Below are 16,638 nucleotides of genomic sequence, written 5' to 3'. Positions count from 1 at the left end.
GTCACTAAGGCGTGTCCAACTCTTTGTGACCCCATGGACTGTTGCCTACCAGGCTCCTCTGTCCATGAGATTTTCCAGGCAAGAATACTGGAGTGGGTTGCCATTTCCTTCTCCAGGGAATCTTCCTGACCCAGGGATCAAACCTGCATCTCATGTGGATTTTTTACCACTGAACCACCTGGGAAGCCCATCCCTCTCATAATATTAAGCATATTTTGCTTTAAATTGTTTGCTTGATTTATGCTCTTCTACTCCCTGATAAGGTTGAGAACCATTTGAAAGCTGGAGCCTATTTTAGTCATCATCCTATAGTACATATATGTAATATATATAACCTCAGACATTTTCTATAGAAATGACATTTCTGAGGGTTACATTCTCTAATATAATAAAATTAAAAAAGGGTCGTTCTCTAAAAGACCCTAGACCAGTGCTTCTCAGATTTTAATATGCAAACAAAGCATCTAAGGATTCAAATGAGCATTCTGATTCTGTGGGTCTGGTGGGATTGGGGACTTACTCCACAGTTCTGTCAAACTCTCAGGTGATGCCCCTGCTTCTGGATCCTTTTGTTGAGAAGCATGGTTCTAGGGGAACATTTCCTTAGGGCTGAGAAATTCAGGTTCATGTTTAAACCAAAATTCATCCCCCCACTCCTGCCCTGCTATTCACAGTAGGCAAGCCAGCTGCCAACAAACTGTGGGAAAACACACAAAATACTTAAGCATTGAATAGTGCACACATTAAAAAACAAAACAGCACTCAATTCCATTTCTGTCCCGTAAAATACTGGACACAGTTTCTGATAAGTGCTGTGATATGTTCATGTTTATCAGGTTCATGACTCTGGTCAAAAGACCTGGAAATAGTGAGTGGTTGTAATGTTATCACTAGCACTTGGCGAGCCTGGGGGAAGGAAGATACAGCATCCTGATGTTTGCTTTTGTTGCAAAACAGGTGCCATGCGTCCCTTGTTCCATTTCCTTTCCCTCTATCTCTCCCCTGTGTCACCACACCCGCGCTTGCTGGATCACAGCTGCTGGCATGTCTGCTAATCATGCTTGTTGGTTCTGAGCTGATTGAGATGGACAGTGTCTTAACCTGTCAAAATAAATAAAGTTGCCTCTGGAAGCCTGACTAGAATGTACTGGACAAAAGTCCTGGGGTTTTCATTAGGAAAATTCAGCAGCCTTCATTACATCCTTGTATGTCTTGTAGCACACCTGCTTAGATTTGCATTCTGCTTTAAAGTGTGGGACTTCTAATGAAAGAATATTGATAGCACCAAACACAGATTTTTCTGGTGAAACTAAAACATAGCTTTGCACGATCTTGAGATGTGCAATTGTATATTTGGAAGAAGATGGTTAGATGGCTGAATTAAAAAATTATGTAAGAAGCCATAGACTTGTAGGTGGTATTTAATTCTATTTTTAATCCACAACTTTTGACTAAAGGGTGACCCTTCATAGTCACATAATGAAGTCAGTGGCCATGGAAGTTTCATGGTCTGTATGTTCTGTGCCCTGAGAGGCAGGGTCCTTGTTGAGGGCTTAGGACTAACCAGCTGAATGAATACCATTGATTCACACGTCCGCTGCCCTGCCTCTTCCACTTCGTGCTTGTTTCCTGTTCTAGCAGTGCTTCTCAGCCCTGCCATGGCACACAGCTGAGGGACTGATGGTATTTGGAGGGTACCTGAGAGTGAACGGAAGTGGCCTTTTGTGGCTGGAGGCAGCTGTCCAGGAGCTCTGAGGGATCAACCAAACTCTTGACTCCTGTTTCCCAGGCTCACCCTGTCAGACTGGGGAGTTCTGCTTTATGCCTGCTCTTCTAACCTTCATGGAATCGGGTTTCTTCTCTGCATTACAATGTTGTCAGTAGTCATTTGAAGTGGAATTGCTTAATTTTAAAAGAAAAGTCTTTAAATGTGGCAGGAAAAAACAAGTAGTAGAAAAAGATACGTAGTATGATGCCTAATTTTATAAAGTTCAAAAACAAGTGAAAATGCATATATTGTCTGGAGATACACACACATGTGCTAAAGGAAATCAAGATAATTACAAATAAATTTCATGATAAATAGTTCCTTCTGGGGTCCGGGGCAGTGAGATTAGGTAAGGGAACCCCTACAGAGAATTTAAACAGTGTTGGTAATGTGTGAGTTTTTCAGTTGGCTATTGGGTATATTTAGTGTTATTTTATGCTTTATAACCTACACATACATTTTTCTTTTGATAATATATTTCATACTGAAAATAAGTGAAAAATGGAAAGAAAAGGTCTCGGCACAATTCTCATTCTTTCTCCAGTTATTATTAATATGCTAGAATTATAAAAATAATGTAACAATATTAAGGAAAAGTTGGAGTGAGGAAACATTGGTAACACCAATCCCCTTACACTGCTACTGTTGTTGGATTTATTTTCTTCTGGTAGGAATGTGTATGTTCTTGGGGCTTCCTCAGTGGTAAAGAATCTGCCTGCCAATACAGGAGACCCAGGAGATAAGGGTTTGATCCCTGGGTTGGGAAAATCCCCTGGAGAAGGAAATGGCAACCCACTCCAGTATTCTTGCCTGGAGAATTCCATGGATGGAGGAGCCTGTCAGGCTACAGTCCATGGGGTCACAGAGAGTCAGACACGACTGAGCACATATATGCACACACACACACACACACGTATGCTCTTAATCATAATGTGTGTCATTGTATATTTTTGTATTACACAGTATATTGATGGTCTTTATAACCACTGGTTTTAATGGCTGAATAATGCTCAGGGAGTGGTTGGTATCACGGTATACTAACCCCTCTTCTGTGGTGGAATATTCAGGTTGTTTCAGGTTTTCTGCCATTAATGTCCGTCTTCATGGTTCTTTTGTTCATTCTACAAATAACTTACCCATGTGTAAGGCATTCTGCTAGCTGCTAGAATTACAATGATAAGCAGAAAGAGCCATAATCTCTGTCCTTGTGGAATCTAGAATCTAATGACTAACAATTCTTGATGGCATTTTGCATTTTAGCCACATTAATCTTTGAACTTTAAAAAAAATTTTTTGAGTGAATTGTAGATTTACATGCAGTTTAGAAAAATGTATAGAGAGACCCCATATACACTTTATTCACCCTGTTTCCCCCAATGGTAACATCTTGTATAATTGTAATTCTGCAACAGGAATTGATGCATTGATGCAGTCCACCAACCTTGATTTTCTCTGTTGAGCTACTAGTCCCTTAAGTAATGGGGGCCTATCAGAACTTTCCGATACAGAGAGATCACTCCATGTGAGGTCACTCCAGACAGTTGGTCAATGATGCCTTTGATCCATACAGTTGATCGAGGGCATGTGGAAAGGATGGGACACACAGAGGATAGGTAAGGTACATTTGGACTTTAAACCTAATGCCCTGATCTTACTACTTAGCTCTGAATATTAAATACATCTCCAGATCTTTAAAGTCTTTTTCAGAACCAAGAAAAACCAAATAATAATGATAGCAAATTCGGGGACCTCCTGTATGTTTAGAAAGGAAACTACGTCTTAGTGCAAAGCAAACCAGAGAGGGAAGGAACTGTGCAGTTTACCAGCCTTGCACTTTGAAAGAGCAGGATTCTCCTTGCCTGTCACCCTTTCTCCCTCCTAAGCACACATACACACACCTGCACACCTGAGCTGCTGTTCTAATTCATGGAGACTCTGGTTCTGGGTGTTTCTTAGGCTCATGAGCCTAAGGTGAGAAGCACATAGGTCCTTGTTGCTGTGTGGACTACTCTCCGGTTGTGGTGTGTGGGCTTCTCATGGTGGTGGCTTCTCCTGTTGCAGGGCATGGGCTCTAGGGTGTGCAGACTTCTGTAGTTGTGGCTCCCAGGTTCTAGAGCACAGGCTTAGTAGTTGGGGTGCATGAGCTTTGTTGCTCCCCAGTATGTGGGATCTTCCTGGATCAGGGTTCAAACCCGTGTCCCCAGCATTGGCAGGTGGATTTTTTTTTTTTTTTTTTCCACTGAGCCAGCAGGGAAACCCTGTCCCATTGCTCTTTAACCGAGAACAGTCTAAAATCCAAGCCTGGGGTGGTCTAGTTGTTGCCTACCTCTTGGAGACCCACCTGGTGCCAGGTGACCCCCACCCTCCTCTGCAGTCCACTTACCCAGGCCACCTTTCCAGGTCTTCTTTCCACAGCTGCATGTTTTGCCCTCCTCGGGTCTGTGGTGCTGTGTTCTGCCTGGAACACCGTCTGCCCACCTTCTCTCCAGCTGCAGTTGTCAGCCCGCCTGTGCATCCCTCATACACCCTGTGTGTGTAGGCAGTTCTGGCTTACATACCAGCCTCCGCACGGAGGCCTCCCCCAGCCTGTCAGACCAAGTCTCAAGCCACTGCCGTGTGCCTCTCAGCACTCAGAACTTTCCCTCACTGCCCTCAGCCCCATTTGCGATGCTGTTGTGGATTCTTGATTTGCTGATAGGGTGCCTCCCCCCCTACCCAGACTGTCCTAGAGATGATGGCCCTATCTCTGCTCACAGTTGATTCTCTAGTGCCTGGGCTGGTGTCTGGCACATAGTAGCTTCTCAGTTAATGAATTAACTCAGGGAGATGGCTACCCTCTAAAATGTCCTTCGGGAGCCTGACAGAGAATTTATTATTTTTAAAATGGAATTAGTGGGAATTTCCTGTTAGTCCAGGGGTTAGGACTCTGGGCTCTCACTTCCGAGGGCCTGGGTTCAATCCCTGGTCAGGGAACTAAAATCCCACCAGCCGTGAGGCACGGCCAGAAAAAAAAAAAATAGAATTACTACCTATTTGTAAAGGTCCGGTTATATATTCCTGTAAAATTATTGACCTGTCTTTGAAGTCCGTGACTGAAATTTGTGTGTTTCTTTCAGGTGGGGACCAGGGTTTACTGAACACGTTTTTTAGCAGCTGGGCAACAGCAGATATCAGAAAACATCTGCCGTTTATTTATAACCTGAGCAGCATGTCTATATACTCCTACCTCCCAGCGTTTAAAGCGTGAGTGCAGAGGGTTTAACTGTGGGGTGGGATGGTGAGGGCAGGGGGTGGGGGATGGGGGTGCCTCAGTGTCATTCCTGTGGCAAAAACAGGTGGAGACTTTGAGGAAAGTCCTTTCTCTCATAAGAAACTTGGCTGTGATGGGGAGGGGCCTTGCTGGTATTGATCGCTTTACATTTGGAGGAGCCCAGAGGGCCCTTTGCTGCTGGTGTGAAAAGGTTCCCATTGGTTCCTGGGATGTCAGGCCCTCTGATGAATCATCTGTCATGGTCAAGAACACTTCTGCCTTGTACAAGCTGTTGAGCCTCAGCGCTCTAAAATGAGGGTGTGACCAACTCCCTCCGTGGCTGTGGTGGGGATGACACAAGATGTGTGGTGTCATGGTCAAGGGCAGGGCCTGTGGAGCTGGGCTCCCTCACTTCACATCCTGGAGAAGCCACTTCCTGGATGGTTACTAGTTACTGAACTCGCAGCTTAGTAGAAGTTGGGCTTGTTACTGAACACTCATCTGTGGTGTCCTCCAAAGGTCATTGTGAGCACTAAGGGAGGTGGCTCAGTCAGTAAAGAGTCTGCCTGCAATGCAAAAGACCAGGGTTTGATTCCTGGGTTGGGAGGATTCCCTGGAGAAGGAAATGGCAACCCACTACAGTATTCTCTGCCTGGGAAATCCCATGGACAGAGGAGCGTGGAAGGCTGCACAGTCCATGGGGTTGCAAAGAGTCAGACGTGACTGAGCCACTAAACCTACCTAAGGGAGGCAATCATGTGAAGAGCTAAGAGCTCCCTTTGTTGTGATTCAGTCACCAAGTCGTGTCTGACTCTTTGCGACCCCATGGACTGCAGCACACCAGGCTTCCCTGTCGCTCATCAGCTCCAAGAGTTTGCCCACGTTCATGTCCATTGAGTCAGTGATGCCATCCAACCATCTCATCCTCTGTCGACCCTTCTTTTCCTGCCCTCAATCTTTCCCAGCATCAGGGTCTTTTCCAATGAGTCAGCTCTTCGCATCAGGTGGCCAAAGTATTGGAGTTTCAGCTTCAACATCCGTCCTTCCAATGAATATTCAGGATGGACTGGTTGGATCTCCTTGCAGTCCAAGGGACTCTCAAGAGTCTTCTCCAACACCACAGTTCAAAAGCATCGATTCTTTGGCCTCCCTTAGCATTTAGTAATAGCAGGGGATGCCTCCTCTCTGTCTGGGAGGTGGTCTAGCAATGCAGGTGATCTCTCAGCCTGAGGAGCAGCGTGTGTGTCCTCATTCTGCCATTTCCCTGCAGTGTGGGGAAGGCTCTTGGCTTCAGTCCACCATATGTAAAATGAGGAGGGAAGTAATAACCTCCCTCATCAGGCTGTTGGGATAAAGCAGTTCATATACGTAAAGTGCTCGGTGGACATTTGTTGTTTTTGCAACATGCTCATTTCACACTGTTCTGTGTATTTCTAATTCAGCAGCTAATACAGCCCAGTTAACAGAGTTTGTCTCCCAGTGAGGGCCTGGGCCCTGTCCTTTAGCCTCTGACTCATTTGTGTGCAACCAAGAAGATGATTCAGGCTTCTTGAGTGGAGGCCAAGCTGTCAGGTTGATCCTGAGACACAGACGTGAGCAGCAACACTCTCTGCTGAGTTGTGCTAGGCTCCTGATCTGTATCCCGCATGGGCATTCCTGAGTGAGCACAAAACAAAGGACCTTTCACTCCTTGTGTTTCATTATCCAAAGTCGCCTCTAGACATCTTGCCCCACGGTAATGAGCATGCCTGGCTTTTTGAGGCAGAAATGTTTCCTTTTGTGTTCTTTTTTGGGCAAACTCTGTGGACGTTACCCAGATAAAGATTACAAGTATCTTGCGTTCTTTCCTCCCTAACTGTTCTCTTGGAGTGTGTCTCTGACTATTGCAACCTCTTCCTTTCTAGAACAAAACAGACAGACTCTCAAACATACCAACTGTGGTGTGAGTAAAGCAAACAGAACACAATTCACTGTCAAGGGACGGAATAGGAGATGCATTATCTTTACCTCTTGTCCTTGGCCTTGTGAGGTACAAGCCTGTCTTGCTTGGAAGTGTGGACCTGATTTTCTCTAGTTTTGTTTTTAGTTTCAGATATACAGCAAAGTGATTATTTTTTTTCAGATTATATTCCAATAAAGGCTATTACAAGATATTGAGTATAATTCCCTATGCGTTACACTATATTCTTGTTGATCTTTTTGATGTATAGTAGTTTGTATCTGTTAATTGTAAATTCCTAACTTGTTCCTTCCCTTCCCTTTTCCCCTGTAACCATAAGTTTGTTTTCTATGTCTGTGAGTCTGTTTCTGTTTTGGATATAAATTCATTTGTATTATTATGTTTTAGATTCTATGTATGAGTGATAACATAGAATATTTGTTTTTGTCTGACTTACTTCACTAAGTATAATATTTTCTCTGTGCCTGATTCTTTATAACACTTATTGCCTCATAACTAACAGTGTTCCTACAAATCGTGGTCACTTTGTTGTTATTCAGTCACTCAGTCATGTCTGACTCTTTGCAACCCAGTGGATTGCAGCACACTGGGCTTCCCTGTCCTTCATTGTCTCTCAGAGATTGCTAAAACACATGTCCACTGAGTCGATGATGCCATCCAACCATCTCATCCTGTGTCGTCCCCTTCTCCTCCTGTCTTCTATCTTTCCCAGCATTAGGGTCTTTTCCAGTGAGCCAGCTCTTCGTATCAGGTGGCCAAAATATTAGAGCTTCAGCTTCAGCATCAGTCCTTCCAATGAGTATTCAGGGTTGATTTTCTTTAGGAGTGACTGGTTTGATCTTTCTGTCCAAGGGACTCTCAAGAGTCTTCTCCAGCACCACAGTTTGAAAGCCCTCTAGAACTGAATTGCTCTATAAGAGGGCAGTTGCTTAATTTAATTGACTAGCTTCAGCTGAGCAAGCAAAGGTGAGCTTGCAAAAGAGAAAGAACCATTAGCTCATTAGTGTGAGCAATTCTGCACCCCTTTTCACTCAAGTCTGCTCATCAAGCTTGTATCCTGAGATGACTGTCCTGGGGAGACATGAATTTGACATCCTCCCTGTTGGACTTGGTTCCCAAACCGTGTTGTTACAGAGTTTAAAGATTCATGTTTTTCATGTAACATGGCCTTATTTCCACTATGGTTCATTGAGATTCCCTCTGATTTTCATTTTCCTACCAACGTTGAACTTACTGTCCCTTTAGTGATAAGCCTGGTTTGCACAGACACTGCTTGCATTCATTTTATTTTGACAAAGAACAAGAAGCAGGTGGAGCTGAGTTAAGTTATTTGGGGAGAAGATAGACTTACTTGCTGGAATCTCGGCTGCCTCCCTTAGAATCCCGGTGGTTTTTATATCCTCTAAATGAATTTCCCAGCACAACAGTTTGGGATCTAAATTACCAAAATGGTTAGGATGGTTTCTTCTTCCTGACTCTAGAAATGAGTGCTAATTTTGGACATCTGCTTGGTGTATTGCCATAACCGTAGCGTAGATGATGCACTGGGAGGTTAGGAGCAGCCCCATCACTAGCTCGATGTCAGCTGGCGTGTGACCTGACGGGAGTTAACACTGCCTCCGTGCTGCTCTCCCTAGGGGGTGTCGGCTCCAGAGTTTGGTAATGAGGCTTCTCAGAGAGATGCCTTGCCTCTGCCCATTGCTAGTTATTTAGGGATGTGGAAACCAGATCACAGAACTCATTTTCCCTTCCCTTTGCCAGAAGATTCTTTTGTTTTGTTTTGCAGATATCCGTCTCCAGAGACAGTTTTCCTTATGTTTTTGTTACAACTGGAAAGGGTTAAAAAGGCAGGCAGTTACATTTTCTTTTTTGTTTTAAGTTAATATAAAATTGTGGCCCAAATCTTTGAAGCTTAAATAGACAGTCATGAGGGCTTCCCTGGTGGCTCAGTGGTAAAGAATATGCCTGCCAATGCAGGAGATGCGGGTGTGATCCCTGAGTCGGGAAGATCCCCTGGAGAAGGAAATGGCAACCTACTCCAGTATTCTTGCCTGTAAAATCCCATGGAGCCTGGTGGGCTATGAGTCCATGGGGTTGCAAAGAGCCTGATACAACTTAGCAACTAAACAACAACACAGACAGTCATGAACTCTTGGGCTGCCAGTGCTACCTGACCAAGAACCCTGTGCACAGCTGGGAACTCAGAGTGACTTCAAAGCCCCACTGTTGGGCTCAGGATAACCTTGCTGGCCTCCAGGACCGAGTGGCCCTGTGGTGTGCTGGCCTTCCCCAGGACAGCACAGGTGGTGGCAGGTGGAATGAAACTAAGGAGTGGTTTAGAGGCTTCTTGGAAGAAGTCAAGAACTTGGCTCACCAGCTCCTAGCAAATGTGTGCCTTGAGAATGCCAAGACAGTATTTAGATGCCCCAGAATTTCACCACCTTGGATATCTTAGAGCAGTGTAGCCTTTGATCTTACATGAAGTTTCTGCAAAAGGATGGCCTGACATGAATCAAAATTAACATGAATTTGATCCACAGAGGTAGCATATCTAAAGCCTTTCTCTGCAAACTGTTGGGACAGAACAAAGCACAAAGGAAACACATGTACTAGTTTTACCACTTTGAATGGATTCTCAAACATAGCTTCTGAAAAACCAAATTAATAATATTTTCTGTAACAGAAGATCCTGTTTAATAGTGTATAACTTGAGAACCAAAATGCTTGGCCTAGAACTTTTCAATTAATTTGTAATATATGTGTTGAAAAACAGGCTCATAAATGTATTTCTTAATGAAATAATATTTATGAAAGTGCCTAGCATAATGTTTGGGAAATAGCAGGCTCCTAGTTAATATTCATTTCTTTATGTTTTCTCCATCTGGAGGGCCTGTTTTATCCATATAGCATAGAATTTGGCTTGTAGATAATGCTGGGCGAAATCTCATTAGTCTTTTTAAAATCAGCCATTTAGTTCCATTATTACTTTCTATTAAATCCGCTGACTAAAAGCTGCTTATGTTATATTATGCTATATAAAATTGGCCTAAAGCAAAGATAAAGAATTCTGTGGTGTTGCTTCAAACTGCCATACATATTGGTCAAATTGATTGACTAAAAAACTTGATTTGCCAAATAATTTCCAAATAAATATTTTAACTTACCCTTTCACTTGAGTTTAAATATGATCTAAGACCTGGCCTAGTGATCGAATCTCAGAAACTAGATCTACAGACCCAAAATATTTCTTTCCAATTGTTTGCTGCTTTAAATGTTTCGGAGGATGTTCATATCCATAATTTCTTTCCCAGAAATGTAGCTTATTCACTAAAACCTTTTCAAGCCCCTTTAAAGTCAGTATTTTCTGAAAGTGAAATTGAACCTTTGGTGTCCTCATTTCGGTTGTGTATGCATATTTTTGATGTGGTTGTTTTTCCTTGATCCCTAAGAGACCCCTGGCTCCAGTTCTGCCTGGGACTGTTGTCATTGAAGATACAGATCATCTGTGTTCATGTCTTTCCATACTCCTCCATCTTCACCTAAAACCCTGAGGAGCTGTAGTTGGTATGGCTCTTATGTTTTCATCCATTTGTTGTCTTCCTACTGATTATCCAGCTTGGAGCATATGGAGGGTGCCTGCCTTCTGCTCACAGAGAACCAGAAAAATGAATGAGGACGCTGTAATCTAAACAACCTGGAAAATGCTTACGTGCGCAGAGCTTCCTGTACACCCCATGGTACAGTCCAGCATGGTTTGAGTGTCGAGGAATCAAGTCTGTGCTTCCACGGATGTCTTTCTCCTTTCTGGGTGTCAGGGGTGCCTGCCGGGCCCCAGGTGCCCCATGTCTCAGCACAGCCATCGAGTCGTTCTGACTTCACCTCTAGGCACCTGTCACATGGTCTGTCCTCAGATCTTACTGCTGCGGCCCATTCTGCTACCCGGGTCCTCATCACGAAGCGGGAAGCTTCCATGACAGATCCATCACAGCCTTCAGAGACTGCTCTGACAGTAGGCACAAAAGGGTCCGAGGAGTAACATCTCGTGGGCAGGATTCTGACTGAGAAAGGCTGTCTCACAGGAGAGGGAGCTCGTGGGAGGGGAAGAACATGGGGATTGCGTGGAAGATTCAGGCTCCTCAGAGGTCTCAAGCTGGTGGGCTGCAGACTGTATTTGTCCCACGGATATGTTTTGTCTTCCTTACGTAATTTTCTTTTTTTAAATTTTCTTAGTTATTAATGTTTAAAATTAGGAAATTTCACATGAAATGCAAATTTCCAAGCCCTTAAAAAAAAAAAAGTCAAATCTTTAGCAGGATGTGGAAGAAGAATGTCAAAGATACTGTTACCAGTATGGGACCTAAGCAGCTGGAACAGAGGAGCTGCCATTTCCCAAGATGGGGAAGACTGTGAGCAAAGCCAGTTATTAGGAGCGGGGACTGACCAGAGATGTATCCAGTGTGTGAAGTTTTGAGGCAAACATTAAACATCCTAGTGAAAATGTGGAAGAGGTGAATAGGTACAGGAGTTGGGAGTTCAGGAGAGAGGTCGGGTAAGACATTGCCACAGGAGTATCAGCATATAAGTGATATTTATAGCTGGGAGACAAGATGATATCAGCAAGAGAGTGGTTATGATACAGAAGAGTCCTGGAGACTGAGCCCTGAGACGGGGAAATGTGGAGCAACAGGAACAAGAGACCAAGACCAGCAAGGGAGGAGGAAGCCCTGCAAAGTGAGGTTTTGCACAAGCCAAACAAAACATTTCAGGAGAGGGGTAGTGATCCATCCATGTCAGATGCTGTGGTAAGCCAGGTAAGAGGACCGCAGAGAAGTGGTCCTGGACCTAGAACATGGGGTCACCAGTGACTTTGGCAGGGACACACCTGGTGGAGGGTGGAGGAGAAAACCTTATCAGGTTTTCTGATAAGGTTTTTGGCAGGTCCAAGGGAAGGGAGAACTGGAATCCTTCTGAAGCATTTAATTAAAAGAAGAGAAAGGGACTCCTAACTGGATGGGGATGTTGGACCAAGAGACAGTGGTGGTGGTGGTTTTTTAAGATGGAAGCAATTACAGCATGTTTGTGTGTTGATGGAAATGATCCAGGAGGGGGAGAGAGCACTGAAAAACCTGGAGGGGGACTTGCTGAGTGATGCCTTTGAGTAGGTGAAAAGGAATGTGTCTGAGTGCACAAGTGGAGAGGTTGGCTTCAGACAAGGGGAGGACGGTTGTGCGGGCACGAATGCGGGTAGGTGGCTGTATTTTTTTGCTCGAGTGAATGAATGAGCAGTCAGCCAGAAGAGACTGAGAGTGACACGCTACCCCCAGGAGAGTCTCCCTAGTGACTTACCTCCTGGGGCTCTCCCTGCTACTTTGTGAAGAGAAGCCAGCCAGGTAGGTGGTGGAGTTGACAAGGGCCAAGTTGAGATTATGTTTTGTTTTGTTTTTTTTAATATTTATTTATTTATTTACGGCTGCACTGGGTCTTCATTGCGGCATGTGGCCTTTCTCTAGATTCAGTGAGCAGGAGCTATTCTTCACTGTAGTGTGCTGGCTTCAGTAGCTGCAGTGCTCAGGTTCGGTTGCCCGCGGCATGTGGGATCTTCCTGGACCAGGTATGGAACCTGTGTCCCCTGCATTGGCAGGTAGATTCTTGGCCACTAAACGACCAGGGAAGTCCAAAGTTGAGGTTATCAAAGTCTGGATTTGAGTACTGATGTTGTTGGCATTTCCAGGGCACAATTGGGAGGGTTATTTAATTTAGCTTGAAAGGCAAAGAGAGATTGGGTGGGTCCCTGGAGGCCGCAGTTGTTTGTTGCTGGGTAGCAGCTGTCTTCTGGTGATGGGAAAAGCACTCACCCCATGACCCCCCCTCACCAGCTCCACTCTCTGCATGACCAGCCCACCCCATGGGCACTTGGCTTGATAACTCTCGATCTAGATTGTGGGTAAGAGGAGGAAATTTTTGGTGAGAGAGGAGAGGTGGCTGATCGACTGTGGGGATGGGTTTGGGTTTGTGTGTGAGAGGGAACCTGAGAAGATACGAGAGTGAGTAGCCACAGACCAGAGAGCATGAGTCACTGAAATGGTCCGAGGATGGTTGGCACGGCGGCCACATTTCCTAGGGAAGAATTGGGCTGGCAGTGCTGCGTGTCTCTTCTTGGAACCTGCGTGAACACCGCACGCAAAGAGCTTCGTGAGAATTGAAATTGCTCCTGTGTGAACCGTCACGGGTCAGTTCCCATTCTGCTCTGACCAGTCCTGTCGTCTCATCCACACCTTACCGGCTGCACTTCTCAACAGCTAAACTGGTCGTGAAAATTCTATCTGATCTTTTGGTAACACCAGGTCACAGGGATTATTTTAACGGCTAACCTAAGCAGTATTATTGCTGGCTTGGGTTCAAACTATGTCTTGTGATCTGGACGTCACTTTTGAGATTCTATCAAGTTAAAATTAGAACACTTATTTTAAGAGATGTGTGCAAGCTGAGACAAATCCCCAGTAGTGGGTCAGAATGAATGGCTGTCAGTAATTTAGAGACAATTGTGATATGTACCCAATTTTTTTTTTCCTGGCTGGTAAAATTTGGTGGATAAATCGGGCAGTGAGTCAGTGAGTCTTCTGGTTATCCTTGCCCTGAATCGAGGTCAGTTGAACTTGATCTTCTTATATCAACATGCCCCCTTCCTGTTCACTGCCTACTTTGCTTTTGACTAAAAAAGCGACCTAAATTCTGACTGTTGTACCTGTTTGGCCTTTGGTAAGGGAGAGAGAGACCACCAGAAAAATACCCTGGGTTTCTCTTCTCTAAGAAACACCCCTCCCCCAAATTTGCATTTAAGCTAAATTGTTCTTTTAAACAGAAGTAATTTTCCCTTTTCTTATGACCTGTGCTCGCTCTTATTTCATTTCACATGGCTATTTTGGACTTTCATAAATAGCTGAAGAGGAAGTTGGTTAAAATGATAGAAAGTGATTTTTAAAAACATTCCTCAGGGAACATGATTGTGACAAACATAATTACATGAAATCCGTATCTAGATGAATGGAAATTCCAGATACAAAAACTGAGACCTTTTGCTCATCTCTTTTGCAAACAGACTGTTTTATCGTGAAAGCTAATAGAGCAGGCCATTCAGGCTACTGTGTTTTGTAATTAAATACCATTCTGTTTGTGCAGCGAGACCATAGTTACATAAACTGTGTAACTGACAAACCTTCATATGTGGTGGTCAGGGTTAGGCCTAATGAGGCTGCCCCTTTCGTGAAGCCCAGGGCAGCCTCAGGTGATCTCCAGAAGCATCCTTTAGGTGACTATCTTTTGCACAACTGCTGAGTCTTCACTTCCTCCCACCTTTCTGTCTGAGCCCCGTGATTCCCACTCAGTGGCTGCCTCTCTCCCCACCCTCCAAGGGCCCAGGGCAAAACCTTCAGTGACTCACCAGGCTTGTTCTTCTCATAAAGCATCCTTGCTCTGAAACTTGTTTTTCTCCCACCCCTATTCATTCCCACAGATCTGTCAGGTAGGTGACACTGAGGTTAAAGTAATACCTCAGCACTTAAAAAACAAGTTCTGATTCCTGACTATGCAGAAATAGGGCTGACTGTAGTATGAACCTGTGACATCAGAAGCCTCCACACCATGGGCTATAAGCCCAGCATCTTCCTCTCTTGCGTATCTCTCTGCTCTCGCCTCCTGAATCCTTGTGAACTCTTGCCGGTCTGCCCCTCAGTACCCTGGACCCAGTCATTTTTTTTCCAAGAAACACCTCACATTGGGCATTTTGTGACTTGCTTTGTTGCTGGAATTTGAGTAGCTGTTGGGGGAGGGTGTCACACTGGGCAGCCTTCCACAGTTCTGCTCACCTCTTGACCCACCCCACCCTCTCCCCAGCTTACCAGCACCCAAGGGATTCCTCACCTTTGAGCAGAAAGAGCAGTTCACCCCACATTTAGGACCCTTTAAGATCTCAGTTTCTACCTCTAACAGACTTAGCAAGAACTCTCTTAAAACCAGCACCACTCTGTCTAGGAAAGGACCCTCCAGTGAATAGAATTTTTCACATTGTTAGGGTGGAATGTGGAGTCCTTGAGAAAAGAAGTCCTTCCCCTGGCCACAGAAGGTAACGGTGACTTAGCATTAAAGAAACACTCAGGCACCGTGGATTCCTGAAGGAAGAGCCCAGGCCTGAACCACAGTGAAATGCAGGGTATGGACCGTCCCCAGCAGCATTCCTATTGACTAGGAGAAGGCCGTGGGCCACGTGGGCAGGAATCCAATGGGCATGAGCCAGGTATCCAGGGAGGTGGCAGAGGCCCCTGAGCCGCCTCGGGGCACAGGCAGAGCCGATGTACGCTTCTGCCTCCCACAGACAGTGGGCAGTCCTGCGGGCAAGCGGGTTTGCTGCTTTGCAGTGGCATTCAGCTGTAGATTAGACCATTGTGCCTTCCTCAGCATGCGCTCTGATGGCCCAGCTCATGGAGTGAGGTGCTGGGAAGGCCCCTAGACACTGTTAAGCACAGTCCACTTGAGAGTCCCTAAGAAGCACCACCCATTTCTTGCTCTTGTTTTCCCCTTTCCCCCTAAACTTGGTGCAGACTGCATCCTTCTGAGAACAGTTTTCAGACAGTGCTAAGTTGCTTGCTCTCTAGCTTTCTTTCCTGTTAATTACTTCCTGCTGCTATGTCTTTGACTATATTGGGGATATTTCCAGGGTTCATTTCCAGCTTTGATATTGACTGTCTGTTGCATTAGTCACTCAGTCATGTCTGACTCTTTGCGATCCCATGGACTGTAGCCCGCCAGGCTCCTCTGTCCATGGAATTCTCCAGGCAAGAATACTGGAGTGGGTAGCCATTCCCTTCTCCAGGGAATATTTCTGACCCTGGGATCAGTCGTGGGTCTGCTGCATTGCCAGCAGATTCTTTACCATCTGCGCCACCAGGAAGCCCAACTGTCTGTAGGCAAAGGGTTAATCTGTGGAGTGACAAGTGATACTCTGAGATTATGTCCTTAATAATTCTGGGAATGTCTTACAGCCTGACTGTGGTGGAGAACCTTGGCTCTGGAGCCAGACTGCTTCGCTGAAATCCTAGTCCTGTTATTCACCAGCCACATGATTCTAGACAAGTTAGATAATTTCTTCCTACCTTGGTTTCCTCACAAAGTTGTTTTGGAAATTAACTGAGGTAAATGGCACTCCACTCTAGTACTCTTGCCTGGAAAATACCATGGACTGTATGTAGCCTGCCAGGCTCCTCTGCCCATGGAATTTTCCAGGTAATACTCAAGGGAGTTGCCATTTCCTCCTCCAGGGGATCTTCCTGACCCAGGAATTGAACCTGCATCTCCTGAATTGGCAGGTGGATTCTTGACTACTGAGCCACCTAGGAAGCCCTGATAGAGGTTAGCTATTCCGATTACTATTGCTTAAGCGTGTGTGAACTATGAGGAGAGTGGGCTAAAAGGAATAAGCATGTGTGAACTATGAGGAGAGTGGGCTAAAAGGAATAAAGTTCATGCTGTATTCATGTTTTAATATTTTTCTTAGTGTTGCTGTCTCTCATGTAATGACCATACGTGACATTTAAATTAGGCTCAGCAGGTCATGGGTTGAGACATTGGTTGGTTGATAAAGGAGAAGCGGACAAGTGCTATTGC

The 16,638-nt window shown here is 45.0% G+C and overlaps 1 protein-coding gene and 1 long non-coding RNA gene across 3 annotated transcripts in view; one reads left to right on the top strand and one right to left on the bottom strand.

The window, feature by feature from the left end:
- Positions 1-16,638, top strand: part of GYG1 (glycogenin 1) — a 35,607-nt gene that overhangs the window by 12,059 nt on the left and 6,910 nt on the right. For both annotated transcript variants that reach the window (XM_081573946.1, XM_081573944.1), the window contains exon 5: positions 4,885-5,011. In XM_081573946.1, the coding sequence (XP_081430072.1) occupies positions 4,885-5,011 (127 nt within the window). The remainder of the gene's footprint in view (positions 1-4,884; positions 5,012-16,638) is intronic.
- LOC145539793 (uncharacterized) lies at positions 1,412-14,683 on the bottom strand. Its single transcript, XR_014077960.1, has 2 exons — positions 14,595-14,683; positions 1,412-4,295 (listed from the first exon to the last, which is right to left on the bottom strand). It is a non-coding gene; the product is annotated as an uncharacterized LOC145539793 (long non-coding RNA).

Source organism: Giraffa tippelskirchi, chromosome 2 (genome assembly GCF_054371585.1).
Source record: "Giraffa tippelskirchi isolate mGirTip1 chromosome 2, T2T-mGirTip1v1.2.pri, whole genome shotgun sequence".
Lineage (NCBI taxonomy): Eukaryota > Metazoa > Chordata > Mammalia > Artiodactyla > Giraffidae > Giraffa > Giraffa tippelskirchi.
This window is presented reverse-complemented; position numbering and strand designations above follow the sequence as displayed.